The 14603-nt window shown below is 33.9% G+C and overlaps 3 protein-coding genes across 3 annotated transcripts; 2 read left to right on the top strand and 1 right to left on the bottom strand.

Moving 5' to 3' along the window:
• The first annotated feature begins 2642 nt into the window (after positions 1 to 2642).
• LOC122606891 (LIM domain-containing protein WLIM1) lies at positions 2643 to 4039 on the top strand. The gene is made up of 5 exons (XM_043779776.1): positions 2643 to 2860; positions 3098 to 3194; positions 3275 to 3318; positions 3425 to 3514; positions 3622 to 4039. Exons 1-5 carry the CDS (start codon positions 2726 to 2728, stop codon positions 3820 to 3822), a joined length of 567 nt encoding a protein of 188 aa, XP_043635711.1. The 5' UTR covers positions 2643 to 2725; the 3' UTR covers positions 3823 to 4039.
• Positions 4040 to 5253: 1214 nt separating this feature from the next.
• On the bottom strand, positions 5254 to 7115 carry LOC122607272 (F-box protein At3g12350). Its single transcript, XM_043780208.1, has 2 exons — positions 6150 to 7115; positions 5254 to 5893 (listed from the first exon to the last, which is right to left on the bottom strand). The coding sequence occupies exons 1-2, from the start codon at positions 7014 to 7016 to the stop codon at positions 5444 to 5446; spliced, it is 1317 nt and encodes a 438-aa protein (XP_043636143.1). The 5' UTR covers positions 7017 to 7115; the 3' UTR covers positions 5254 to 5443.
• A 1987-nt stretch (positions 7116 to 9102) lies between these two features.
• Positions 9103 to 10643, top strand: LOC122609164. The gene is made up of 3 exons (XM_043782222.1): positions 9103 to 9244; positions 9645 to 9808; positions 9915 to 10643. Exons 1-3 carry the CDS (start codon positions 9103 to 9105, stop codon positions 10641 to 10643), a joined length of 1035 nt encoding a protein of 344 aa, XP_043638157.1.
• The last annotated feature ends 3960 nt before the right edge of the window (positions 10644 to 14603 follow it).

The following is a 14603-nucleotide window of genomic DNA, read 5'->3' as shown; positions in this document are numbered from 1 at the left end:
TCACTATCTAAATAAACACCTCATATATGTTACACATATGCTTTTATTGAGGTATGTGTTGATGTTTAGGTCTATACTTTACGTACAAATGGTCGTTTAAACACTGTCTGTTAATTATAGGTTTATATGTGACTGCAAGCGATGCTTGCTAGAAAAATTAAAATCTGCGGCTAGACTGTCGATATTGTAATAGTTGCATCATCATTATCATCATCATCAAGTGCGTGTCGGCAACGTTAGTTGTCATTTACTTTTACCAAAATAAATATTAATTTACAAAGATCTTGAATTTGACAATTTTTTTCGTTGTCAATATTCATTTTAGTGGGACAAAGTTTCAACTTTAATTAGGTTTATACAAATATATACTAATGTTTGGTATCATGTCGACATAACATATAAGGAATTAAAAACTGACCTATTGGAGATTGTTTATCAACAATTTTCTTTTAGAGTAGCTTTTAGTTTTGTAAGTTTTTAAATTAGGATTTGTTTTTTAACACTACGAGAGTAAGTACCGCGCGTTGCGGCGGTGAGATGGTGAGTGATAGGAAGGTGATAGGTCATAGAGTGTGATAGCCAAATGCCTTAGCCATACGGGCTCCGCCATTAGATTTTAAAACTTCATCGAAAGTATATCGAATGACATCTCTAATGAAAGAGCATGAAATTTTAATAACGCCCATATAATTTTTATGATTTATCGATGTACGGTTTTTGAGATAAAAGATTTTGAATAAATTGGGGGAATAAATGATTTTTGGAGGAAAGAAAAAAAATGATTGGTTGAGATTTGAGGAGAGGAAAAAGGTAATATAGTTATTTTAGGTAAATATATAATATATAGGGGACATTTTAGAGAAGTAAATGTTGAAACATAAATTTAGACAGAGACTTTTTTTTTTATAATATAACATAGATATTGAATATTTTAATAAATACAAAGTTAAAACGGCTAGAGACATTGTCTTTCTATTCATATTTACTTTTCATTTTTGATTATGTCACCTACTCACCAATATTACAGAGCCTTATTAGCAATATAAAATTTTGAACATAATACATTAGAAAAAAAGATCGAGATTGAAGAGCGAACGATCAGTTATAAAAGTTAATCTTGGTGCATTTTACTCTTTCACCTTGAGCTGGAATTTATACTACAAATTACACTATTAGTTTACATGGCATTATTTTTGTGGCGCGATACTGCATTTGGGAGGGTTTGTATCAATGAAATTGTGTAGTATCAAACAAGTGGTGTTTTTTTTACATAAAGAAGGGAAAAGGACACTATTCGTTGGAATGATTGTTAATAAATATTAGCGTTGTGTGTATGTGTTGTGAGGCGAGATGTTAAGTTGAAATTTATGAATAAGATTTATCTTTAGAAAAATAATAATGAAATTGAATTTATGAATTTGCAGACATCGATTTGGATATGAGAGTTAAAAATAGTCTTCTTCCATTATTGACATTTATGGGCGAATACAAACATTTTTTCTTCTCCATTTCCATTTCCATTCCACTCCAATTTTTTATTAATAGAAAATTCGTACACAACAAATAAGAACATATTGATTCATTTGCTTAACTTACCAAAAAAAAATGGCAACCCCAAATATTTACCTTTGTTCATGCTGTCTTTGCTAATAGTGTTATTCAAGTATTCAATGATGCAATGCAACTATATAATTATAAGAGGGTAAGAATTGTATTTACATAACATTCATTCTACAGATATAAAAATGTAGTGAACTAATGACAAGGTTTAATTATAATAGCACAACCACCAAACCTTGGATAAATTTTGTTAGATCGAAATAGTAACATGCATGACTTTTCATCTACTCAATTTTGTCACCCACTTCCGATATTTTGGGTCTGTCAAGTCTAGTGTTTACTTCCCTTCATTTTTATGTGAGTTTATACTTATTTGGTGCCAAAATAAGTATAAGATTTATATAACATAATTATAAGAAAGTATAGTTGTTGCTACTTATACTTCACTTAAATAACAATTTTACTTATGCTTCTAACTACTAATTTAGACCTATGTTAAAATGTGAAGCTTAATCAAAGTATATGTTAAAATGTGAAGCTTAATCAAAGTAATCTATACATTTGTGACAATGACAACATTTTTGAATCAAATTAAAGATGAACTATTATTTCAAAACAAATGGAGTATGTATTAAGTCTTAAGGTTTCTTGATCATAAATATTACATGAACAATTGTTGTTTGTGTGCTTGGAAAGTAAATGACTTCTCCCATGAATCTTTTCTTTCAACGAGTCATTCTCATTTTGCAACACATTAGGTCGCGAGTAGCTTGGCTCTTTTCCATTAGAATCTTTCTTAATTACAAAATAATCATCTCTTATAAGCTTATAATCAAATGACATTTACTCTACAAAATTATTAGATTCTCCATTCAAATTTTCAAATTCAAACTTGGAAAAAATCTTAAATACAATTAAATAGTAATGCATCCCCATGAGTATGACAGGTAGTTGCTTAGTTGGAATTCATAAAAGAAATGAGTGGTGACATAGGTGACAGGTTGGTTTGCTTATTTGGTAATCCAGACAAAATAATTGCCATGGATCCCCTTATCATGTGTTGTTACATACTTTGGTCTTTTTTTTCAACATTATCTCCATATTTCACACCTCCTATTATTTGTTGCACACATTGTTTCTGAGACAAAAAACATAATATCCAACCATGGCCTTTGCAGGAACTACCCAAAAATGCATGGCATGTGACAAAACTGTCTACCTAGTTGACAAACTCACTGCTGATAACAGAATTTTCCACAAAGCTTGCTTTAGATGCCACCATTGCAAAGGCACCCTCAAGGTACTTTTCTTTCCTCTCAATTAATTTTTTGAGGGTTGAAACACAAGAACTTCTCAGAGCGTCATCCATTCTAGTATTACCTATGGTCGTCTAAGCATGCTTAACTGCGGAGTTCTTGATGTTTTAGTTGATATATATTTTAAAAAATATTTTTGTGGATCTGGTCTTAATGGGTTGGATCTAATGACAAAATGAAGTTACTAACTGGGTCATTTTCAAATTTTGGTACTTTTGCAGCTTAGTAACTACAACTCCTTTGAAGGAGTTTTGTATTGCAGGCCACACTTTGATCAACTTTTTAAGCAGACTGGTAGCTTAGACAAAAGTTTCGAAGGTAACCAATGATTGGTTTTGTTGGTTAATTTCGATAGCTATCGATATGACTACTAGCTAAATACTAATGTCATCTTTCAGGCACACCCAAGATTGTGAAGCCACAGAAAAGCATTGATGGTGAGGTATGTATAACTTGAATACAGTGGACCTATAAATTGAATTTGGATCTGATCTTATGTTATATGGAATTAAATGATATATACTAACTTAACTTAAATCATTTAACAGAAGCCTTTGGCTAATAAAGTGTCGAGTATGTTCGTGGGGACAAAAGATAAATGTTTGGGCTGTGCAAAAACGGTATATCCAACCGAAAAGGTAAAACTACAAAACTGATGTTACTTACAAGTATAATACAATCATTTTATTTGCTAAATCTGCATCTAGATTTGAACAGCACAGGCTTATATAAAATTTTAATATAGGTTTCAGTAAATGGAACTGCATACCATAGAAGCTGCTTCAAATGTAGTCATGGAGGCTGTACGATTAGCCCATCAAACTACGTTGCACATGAAGGTCATCTTTACTGCAGACACCACCACACCCAACTCATCAAAGAGAAGGGTAACTTGAGCCAGCTTGAGGGTGATCGTGCCGCTAGGGCTGGACAAGTGGCACCTTGATCATAACCTCTGCGGATTGTCATGTAACCTGTTACAGTCTGTCTTTTGGAGTCGGAAAAAAATTTATGCTTGATAAAGAGATGGAAGTCTGTTTTTCTAAATTCTAATCGACTATCTACATCTTATTGTTCTTTTTGTCGCAACATTGTGGATGAACTATTGGAACTTAAAAGATCTTTTCGCTTATTATCAGTTTAAATGCACGTTCGTTTTGATACTTGGCTTCCTTTCCTTGGCTTTTGTCTGATTCTTGTACCTGTAGTTGTGGCTTACTTTTAACTGTTTTTTTCTGCAAAATGAAAATTATATTGACTGTGGATCTAGTCATTCAAAGATCCAGTCAAGTTACATATATCATATATGGATAGCAAATATAAAATTACCAGCTCTTTAAGTAACCAATCCAACAGCTCGTTGTTTTGTGCAAGGCAATAACTTGAACTTGCTTCATTGACGCCTTTGGCCCTTCAACATGATCCCGGGCTCAACAGTGATAGCACATTGCAAATCTTAACCCTTGATAATAAAATATGAACTTCAAGATACTGGAACAACCTTTGCACCCTTGTGAATCTGAAACACTAGAAATTTGAACATGAGCTTTGAGATCAGAAACTAAAAGATCTGTAACTGAACCATTTGAAAACTCATCCAACACCTCACTCGCACTTAGGAACCTAAAAATGACCATCAAGATATTGGCCTGGTGAAACTTGCTTGAAATCCTTCAATGCCCCCACTGTAACTCGCTGTCAACGTCTACCTTGGAAAATGGTACTGTGGCAATTAGATTTTCAGACAAGTGGATCATGTCCAGTCACTCTTACCTCAGCTAGAGAACAGCAAAAATGCAACTTTAACACCCACCTGCAGAGTAAACACACAACAAACCACTTACCTTCACTGGAACTGATTGTCGCACCAGAAATAAATGAAAATAGAACAATACCCCTCCCGAAAAATCTTACCAGTCGATTATTCCATCAGATAATAGGAAACAGAAGAGATGCATAATGCTTCTGTCAAATGCTTCTTAACCGTAAATTTTGGAGCTGCAATTGAGCTATTTGTGAAGGTGTTCTGGATGTCAAGAAAGACCAAGCTGTAACAAAAAGTGCTAGATACATACTCGAGTCCTTCACCATAAAGCAGAATTCTTCCTCCTACAATGCTCACAGTAAACCAGTAAGCGATAACCAGAAGTTGATGCAGAAATCTCAATCTAATAAAAGCAGTTCGGCTAAGAGGTATCAGGACGTTGTGGTTAGAAAAGTATAGTAGTTTACAAGCAGCATGAAATTGTAGCTTCAACACCAGGAAATTTACAACAGGCTTATTTACAGAAGTAAATACAGAAGATCTAGATGTAAATGAATAGCCATTTTAACCATATTATACAAGATCCAGATCAGCATCCAATCATACACAAGCTTAGATAACACATTAAGATATCACTTCTTTTATGTCAAACCATACAATGAATATGAACGAAACAAACAATGTTTGCATGAATTCTGAAATTGTACATACAGTCAAGGAATCAACTTATTTTTACAAACAATCTAATACAGATCTAAGTCAGACCCATTAATCACTACTCCTACGGAAGAATGATCGAATGTTACAAAGGCTTCATTGCATCTAACAGACATCCATCCACTGCAATATGCTTTAAATCTATAATATGGTTGTCACGAAGAAATCCAAATCCAAATGTTCCGTCACCATACTGCCAAATCCTTCCTTCCACCTGATGTGGATTTACAGCAGTTGGCCCTGCCAATCCAGGTATCACTAGATCATAGCTCGAATTGATGTAAAGAATGCGTGACACAGCTTCCATCTCAGAGCAATGTAGATGTCCAGGTGGCAAAAGATGCTCACGAGTATCATATATATCTTCTTCTTCGGAAGAAAACGGAGATTCAAAAAACGTAGTGTTTGAGGTCCAAAACACAGGTGTGTAGCTGGAAAACGGTTTGCAAGAGTCCCCAATTTTTCTACACGCTATACCACCAATGTCATCATATACCACAAGATAAAAGTCCAAATTCTCATCTTCACAAATTCCCTGAAAAATTTGATTGGCCATCTTAATATTCAAAATGAATACACTACTTGGCATTGCATTTTGCAATCGATTATGTGATACAAAACAACCAGAACAAGATTATGAATGCAACAATAGCGGCTACATGAGGTATTGTTTGAATATACTTACACGAATATTGAGAAATGGAAAACTATCTACAAAAACTAGAAATTAAGTACCAACGACCTGAAAACGCAGATGATCAGATAATAACATTGATGATGGTTAAATATACCTTCCAAAGACCCTGCAAAGGCCTTAAATCCGTCGGAAAATAATTCACAATCTTAATGAAATGCTCGGCATTCCATTTCCTACTCCACTGCCTCTCTTTCTCCCTCCTCCTCTGCCTCCCCACCGGACTAGTCCTATTCGCAAAATACTGATAAATCTCTGACGTCTCCTGATCAGGAGGCGACGAACCACTCTCAAACCCAACAACACTCTCTCCATTCCCACAAAACCCAAAACCAACTTTTTCCTCAATCACAATATGAAACTCCCCAATTCGATTCACATCAACCGACAACAATTCGTTATCACCGTTCCCACAAACCAACCCTTTTTCAACAACCGACTTTAACAAATCATCTCGGAAACCAACATTAGGTTCAAGAAAATTAACAATTTCACCTTTTGGTGAAATACCCATCAATAAAAAAGGAGACTTTACAACCCCATAACCCCCATTACTCGAAGGCGAAACACGAAAACCTACAATATAACAACACCCCCATTCAAAAACCACCAAAGTTGGTGTCTTTTTCACATTTTCATCATGGGTTTCTGTTTTTTTACTTAATCTCCAAAACCCAATTAAATTTTCATATTCTAATAATGTTTTGTAAAGAAATTTGTAAGTAATTTTACCCGAGCCCCATTTCTTGATCTGGGTCTTGGATCCCCATCTTCTTTCACACATTGAAAACCATAATTTTGAATCTGTTCTGCAAAGAGATAAAAACCGCTTTGATGTGCATGAAAATGATGAGATTTCAGATGGGGTTAAAAATGATAAGATTGATAGCTGCACGTCTTCCGGGAAATCGGAAAACTGGAGCTCCGGGATGATTGTTTCGCCGGCGGCGATTTGATTTGACATTTTTACGTTTGTGTGTGTTTGTGATTTTGGGGATTTTACGATGAAGTTTCGTGAAGAAATTGGATGGATGGATGGATGGATTGTGTTTGTTAACTTTGTTTCAAGTTTGAGGGGAGATAGATTATAGATACAGAAGTAACGACGGTAATTTATTTGGTACGGTAAATTTTTGGTATTTTTTACAGCGAGCTGTAGATCTTCGTGGAAGGTTGTGTACGTGGGATGAAAATCATTTGTGTTCAACTTTATATGTAAAGTCAAGATATCAACTTTTACTAATAAAGTTAGTTTTTAACTTTAAAGGATCTCAATCCGTGTACCTGTATTATGTGTTTGGAATTTAGTTGATAAGTTCGCAATAAGAGTTATGCTTTTTAAATTTTAAAAAAGTTATTTATGTTTTCGTTTAATTGTTGTTTTGTTTGTATATCTTTATACATTTTTTTTTCTTTTCATCAATAATTATTTGTGTAAAGAAAATGATTTATCCTCACAATAAATTAGTCTAAAAATTCTCTTAATAGTTTTAAATGCGAATATCACTAATTCTCTTTCTTAATCTTATCTCTAATTTTTTCACATTTTTAGGCTATTATAATAAAAGGATTAATTGTGTAAATATTGTTACATGTTATGTTGGTATATAACGTCGAAAAGGCAACGTACCATTATTATTAAGTGCCAGTTATTTGTGACCATGTAAACATGATTTTTTATTAAGTAGTGGTTGAATAGAGATTCTCTAAAGATTTATATATAAAAAAAATAACTTCAATAACACAAACTTTATAGATATACTATGTATCATTTTAACCAATGTTATTAAGATTTTCGTATCAACAAAACAAAATCATAATTTAAAAGACGTTAATTTGGTGAATACCTCTTAAGATTTAGCGTCGGTCACTACATTATTGGCATGTTATTCTATTGAAAGTTGAAACAAATGACAAAACTAGCTAGGACAAGTGGATAACATATCAACATCACAAGTCATTAGGGTGATACCTTAGTGATTAGGGAATTTTTCACTTTGTGGTTTATTCTTAGAGGGTCGTGGGTTCAAATCTTGCCACATGCAAATGTGTTGAGGGAGCCTTAGCAATGCTATATGCATCTACACATAGAAGAGCAAACCCTTTAGAGCATTGCCAAGATTCGAACTCAAAGTGGACACATCAAAATTGGAGGTATTAGGCTATTAGCCATTTATGCCGTTCTGCCTTTAAAAAATCATATTAACATCACAAACTTTAATGGGGGAGGACCTTCAGAAGTTCAAAGTTCAAACACAACTACACAAGTCATTGGTTATGGACCGCGACAACATTTGGGCCGATTCTATCATTCTATGGATATAAATTTGGTTTGGGCCAAAATAAAAAGCAAGATCATGCACTTAGGATGCACTTAGGCTGGAGCCTTCAAGGGTATAAATAGAAAGACTTTTTAAATTAAGAAAAAATGATTATCGTATTCTTATGATTATCGACTTATCGTATCATTGAATTTGTGGCATAAATTATGGACAAATGTTGTAATTCTTTTGGCTACATGTAACATAATCGGTTTATAAACTTGCTTTTGGTCCAAAAGCATTTGCTATGGTATCAGATGCTATTATCATTTGATAAATATTTCATCGTAAAATCATATTGTTGTACGGTAAGTACTTTGGCACCCTAGTCGGTTCCATTGTTTACCTGGTTATTTATTATGTTTGGGAGTGTTGGGCATCTATAAAGATATGACTACAATGCTTCTTAAATACTATTTACATTTTGGTGATCATATATGATATATCGTGTGGTACTGTGGTTAGTGGCGGAGGTCGATTGTTTGATTGAGACACAGATTAGAAAAAATAATTGATCTAATTTTTAGATTACAAACTTAAATAAAAGTCGTGTTAGTTGTAGGGGGCGGTTGGGCACCTTCTAGCCCCCTACTAACTCCGCCTCTGAATATCTATGATTAAAAAAGAGGATACGGGTTTCAGTTGTATACTATCTATATTGTATCTAGTTGGGCTTCATTCATAAATTAATCCCCAATTTTCAGTTATTGTACATTGCAGTAGTTTAGTATGTTGTTTATTAAGGGCAAGGGTGTAATCGGCAAAAAACAGCGGCTAAATCGGTTGATTGGCAACCCTATAGCACATGCATCGGCTTGTTTTGGCAAGCTACATCGGCTAATTTTGGCTGATGCTACTGAACGTTGGGAGCGTATGTAGTGACCCTTTTTTTGTTTTTTTTTGTGAAATTCAAACGTTGGGAGCGGCTGTGACCCCCCCCCCCCCTTTCCAACTTCTATATATACATACACATATTATCACATATGTATCAAAAAACCATACTCACATACAATCAAACACCAAACATACTATCACATACTATCAAATTTCATAAGGCAAAATGTCTAACGACGAAATGCCAGTATATATGATCCCTGAATTCGGAAGTTCCGATTTCTCGTCGTCTTCGGGCGGCTTCGAGTTTTTGGCTTCTATTTCTCTTGCAACCTTAGAAGAAGACACTGCATCTTATTCTGTTGCATACACACGATGATTTATTTGGAGAGATCGGCACTCGGCTCATGAGAGATTGATATTCTTGTACTTTGTAGATGAGCCGATGTTTGACGACGAGGTCTTCCGTACGAGATATCATATGTCGAAGCGGTTGATTTTGAAAATCGTTGAAGATATCACTGCATCATTTCCATGGTTTCGGTCTTCTGCGAATGCGACGGGGGTTCTCGGCAATTCAAAAGTGCACGTGCGCGCTACGGTAACTAGCGTACGGCAACCTCGCCGACAACTATGATGAGGGGTTGTCGTTCGCTACTAGAACTACACGTGAGTGTCTAGACAACTTTTGCATCGCCATAAAGCAGCTTTATGGTGAAGAGTATTTGCGTTCTCTTACTAGCCACGATGTTGCGCGTTTATATGAGGCGCATGAAGCTAGACATCATTTTCCTGGCATGATCGGTAGCATTTACTGTACCCACTGGACTTGGAGAAATTGCCTACATAGTTTGCGTGGGCAATACCACCGGTGTGATCATGAACACCCGACTATCATACTTGAGGCTGTTGCTTCCTATGATTTATGGTTTTGGCATGCGTATTTCGGTGTTGCAGAGTCAAACAATGACATCAATGATTTGAAGCAATCGCCATTGTTTATTCCCGAAGTGAATGAGAAGTTTCCTGAGTACCCATTTACAGTAAATAGTCACCGTTACAACAGAGGATTCTATCCAGGGGATGGTATTTACCCACATTGGTCTTGTTTTCTGAAGGCGTATGCATACCCATTCGCTCGTAAGGAGAAAGTAATGAAGAAACTCCAAGAGTCTGCGAGAAAAGACGTTGAGCGAGCATTCAGGATTTTGATATACAAATGGGCTATCATCGAACGACCGACACAGATGAAGAACAAAGAAAAGATCGTTAACATAATGTATGCGTGTGTTATTTTACATAACATGATCCTCAAGGAAGACGGCAACACGATATCACCGGTGTACATCATGGATCCTCCTAACGATCTTCGGGTTACTGACCCTAATTTTCTCTATCACTTACGTAACGAAGAGACGCACTATGTTACGTCGTAATATTACAAAGCACGTGGGAGATCTAGGTATCAATGTTTAGTAATCTTGTTTTCTATTTTTAAGTATTTGTATGTTTTATGTTTTAAATAAATGTTTATTTAGTTGTATTGTGTTTTTTAAGTTTAATTAAAGTTTAGAGTTTGTTTTATAAATTTATCCAATTAGCAAAAATTGGCGACAATTGACACTATAGCATATAGTTTGGCAAGATTTGGCTAGGTTTTTTTTCAAGTTTTAGCTTGGACACATGGCTATTTCTAATTGGCTTAAAGTTTGTCAAAGTTTTGGCACTATACCCTTACCTTTATAGATAGAAAATAATTATGTAGTTTTGGAGGGAGTGTTTGTTGGACACGATTTTGGTGTCTGAATTTGTAATGAGAAACTAGTATATTTTAGTTATTTTATATAGATGATCTGAAAGGTATTCATATAAAAGAAACAAGACTTCTTGTAAAATTATGAACAAAATCTTTGGAAGTTTATTTAAGAAGTTATGGTCAAAATAATACAACAACTTATATATGTCATGTAAATTAACTTCTTTATTTGAGCTTAGTTTGTTAACTCGATTCATCATTTATCATCATTTGATTCTCTTATGGTCACTTCTTGAAGATTTACTTCTCATGCCTCCATCCCTTGAACCTAGTGGCGGAGCCATGTGGTGGCTACAGGTGGCCATGACAACTCCACAATATCTAAAAAAGTTGAGATTTCTATTATTATTTCAATGTATTTATTGAGTTTAAAGGTAATTGGTAACCCCACAAATTATGTGCTTAAAATCTCATGCCATTAATTAAGCTTGTTAGTATTATGAAAACTGTTTGACAACCAGGGGCGGATCCATCCGTCTAGAGAGGGGGGCTATAGAACCCAGCCCATTCAGCCCAACCTTAATCATATTGATACATTATTTGATATGACCCTAGCCCAATAACTGAAATGAACTCAGTCCAACTGTCCAAGTAAAACAATGAACCCAGACTTTGAGAAATAAATTATATATGGATTACAAAAGGTTGTGATTTACTTATAATTCAACGACAATACAAACTCTATTAAATCTTTGATTATTCTACCTGATATTGAATACGTCAATAGGTATTTCAATTCAGATCCCTAATCTTTGTTTATTACGAGTATTTAGTTGATGTTAAATTCTTTTTGGGAAGCTGCTACTTATTATCATTTATAATTGAAAACCCTAACATCTTATTTTTGTGTACAATGATTCTAAATCTTTTGTTTTTACTTACTATCAGGTCATAATTTTATGATTTAAGATATTAATTTATGAGTATGATAATAAGCAAACTTTTAAGAACAGTATGCTTATATTTTTAGCTAGCTCCATATATGACGAGTTTAACAAAAGCAATTCTTGTGGCTGCATTACTTTTAGCGAGAGTTAATTAAATTTGAGAAACCTAATTTGAGTGTTAAGATGATGTTTTGCTTACTAAAAATTTCATTTTTGGTGTGGTCGAGGACTATTTTGATGTTATTACGAGGTTGTTTTTGGTGTAGATTTGGGGCAGTGTGGGACGACTATTTTGCCGCGAGATGTTTGGCAAGTGCGATAGTTCATTTGTTGTTAAGAAAAATTATTTCGCCCCCACCCTCTTAAATTCCTGGATCCGCCCATGTTGGCAACCCCAGACTCAAAATCCTGGCACCGTCACTGCATAAACCATTTCGGCAGTCGAATAACTTATAAAAATTTCACCGTTGACTCACATTTCTTCTCCAAATCAATTTCATTCTACATTTTTAACCTACAAAATATTTTAGTAATTAAGAATCAAGATACATTCAATTATTCAAATGCCATCGAATGGGGTATGAAACTATGAATATTTAATAAATATACAAATTATGCATAATTGAAAATGTAAATTTAATACAACAATTAATAAAAGTGGATAGAAGCCAAGCAAGCAAGAAAAGGATACCAAAATAGGATATATGCTATAACTTGGTAAATATTAAATCAAGGAAAATTTGATATACTGTGGAATGCAGAGTAATTTACAAGTTTTTATGCAAAATTGGTCATTGAATAATTTTTCATATAGAGCACCACACTCATTGTTTATACACCTCTTAAATGATAACTTAACAGGATCAAACTTTACCTTTATCATGCTAAATCCATATTTATTTCTACCTAATCTGTTTTCTACTTTTCTTAGACCTTTCCGATTATATTTTTCTCTGACTTATAGCCTTGTACAGTTGCACATACATATAGTACATGACTACATGATATAAATGCTCATTACTCACATAATAAAATTACTATAAATATAAATACAAATTTTATCAAGTCCAAAACACTCTCATATCAGATTTTTATAAACCTTTTATAAATTTAATTGCTACATTTACTTTTAATTACTACATTTACACGCGCAATGCGGCGATAGTGATAACGGCGGTGGTTAGTAGTAGTGGTGGCGTAACGGGTAGTGGCGGTGTGGTTATTATTGTAAAAATAATTAATGTAAGGCGTAATGTATTTAATGTATTTATTTTAGGAGTTGATGAGTCTATTATGTAAATTATATAATGGAGGTATTATAGCTATTTAATTTGATAATGTTTAAATTAATGAATACTTGTAAAAGAGATAGTTAATTAATTCATTAAAGAGTAAAATGATCATTTTCTATGAGAGAGAGTGTTAAAAATGTTAGGAGAAAGAGTATAAAAATTTTTATAAAGGTTAAGTGGATGAAAATGTAATAAACTTTGCTAAAAAAGTTATTGTGTGTATGAACTTACATAACTTCTACTGTATGCACGAACTTTATAAAAATGTCCAAGTCAGTAACATGGTGTACGTGGCACCTCAAATGAGCTGCCATGTGCAAATTTTTTATTGGCCAATCATATTTACTTACATATAACTTAAACATTATTACAAAGTTCGTGCATACAATATAAGTTATGTAAGTTTATGCACACAATAACTTTTTGGGCAAAGTTTATTATATTTTTATGCACTTAACCCTATTTATAAATTAGTAGAAATAAGTTTATACAATCTTCACATCATATAATGGAGTTGGCAATGAATGAACCTTATTACGAGTGCTCTAATCTTAATATATACCAACTTGGAAGAAAAAGCAAAGGGAAAATCATCATGATCTTCTGATCTCTCTAAATTAAAAGGACTAGTATTTTGACTTATGAAGGTATCGTCTTAGATATACATTTTTTTCTTACCTAGCAAAAAAACTAACACAATATAACCTACAAGGCTACAACTAACAATACAAACGCAAATCAAAACAGTCAACGATTGAAACTATACCAATCTCCTTCTCCCCACACTATGGTATTAAAAGAACGATTATTAATCCATAAATACAATAAATATTTATGTCTCCAATATAGTCCTAATAGCCATTGGTTTACCTGAGAATAATATGATATGTTTACATGTACAGAAGAAGAGTTATTTAAGAACTTACAAATAAAAAAGAACACGAAAATAATTCTGGACCATTTATTCTTTGTTACGTTTCTCTCTCTTCAATAATAAATTATAACTCATCTATATCATTTAAAATGTTTTATCTCACAAATCGTAACTTGTTAGATGGAAAAAAATATGGGTAGTATTAAATTTTCGTCCTCTTTCATTAGAGATGCAATTCGATGTAGTTTTGATAACTTTTTAATTTTCGTTTTTTTCCATTGTACTTGTGTATCTACACTTGTGTATCTACACTTGTGTAGGATCTTTGTTTTCACATGTAAATTAGTAAATGACCATCTGCACACAACAATGAAGGTTAAAGGCGGAGTCTATCAATCCATGGCGGAGCCATAGTGGCTAAGGGCGGAGCCCGTCAGTCCATAGCGGCTAAGGGCGGAGCCCGTTAAGTATATCACCCATCATCGATCACCCCATATGACCTATCACCCTCTATGATCTATCACACT

This window comes from Erigeron canadensis, chromosome 7, assembly GCF_010389155.1.
Source record: "Erigeron canadensis isolate Cc75 chromosome 7, C_canadensis_v1, whole genome shotgun sequence".
Classification (NCBI taxonomy): domain Eukaryota; kingdom Viridiplantae; phylum Streptophyta; class Magnoliopsida; order Asterales; family Asteraceae; genus Erigeron; species Erigeron canadensis.
This window is presented reverse-complemented; position numbering and strand designations above follow the sequence as displayed.

Coding starts and splice junctions, on each gene's coding strand:
- LOC122607272 (XM_043780208.1), bottom strand. CDS start 7,016: ATGTCAAATCAAATCGCCGCCGGCGAAACAATCATCCCGGAGCTCCAG. Junction 5,894..6,149: donor CTTTGCAGGGTCTTTGGAAG/GTATATTTAACC, acceptor CAAATTTTTCAG/GGAATTTGTGAAGATGAGAA.
- LOC122609164 (XM_043782222.1), top strand. CDS start 9,103: ATGTTGTTTATTAAGGGCAAGGGTGTAATCGGCAAAAAACAGCGGCTA. Junction 9,245..9,644: donor TGCTACTGAACGTTGGGAGC/GTATGTAGTGAC, acceptor TGTACTTTGTAG/ATGAGCCGATGTTTGACGAC. Junction 9,809..9,914: donor AAGTGCACGTGCGCGCTACG/GTAACTAGCGTA, acceptor GCCATAAAGCAG/CTTTATGGTGAAGAGTATTT.
- LOC122606891 (XM_043779776.1), top strand. CDS start 2,726: ATGGCCTTTGCAGGAACTACCCAAAAATGCATGGCATGTGACAAAACT. Junction 2,861..3,097: donor ATTGCAAAGGCACCCTCAAG/GTACTTTTCTTT, acceptor GTACTTTTGCAG/CTTAGTAACTACAACTCCTT. Junction 3,319..3,424: donor AGAAAAGCATTGATGGTGAG/GTATGTATAACT, acceptor ATCATTTAACAG/AAGCCTTTGGCTAATAAAGT.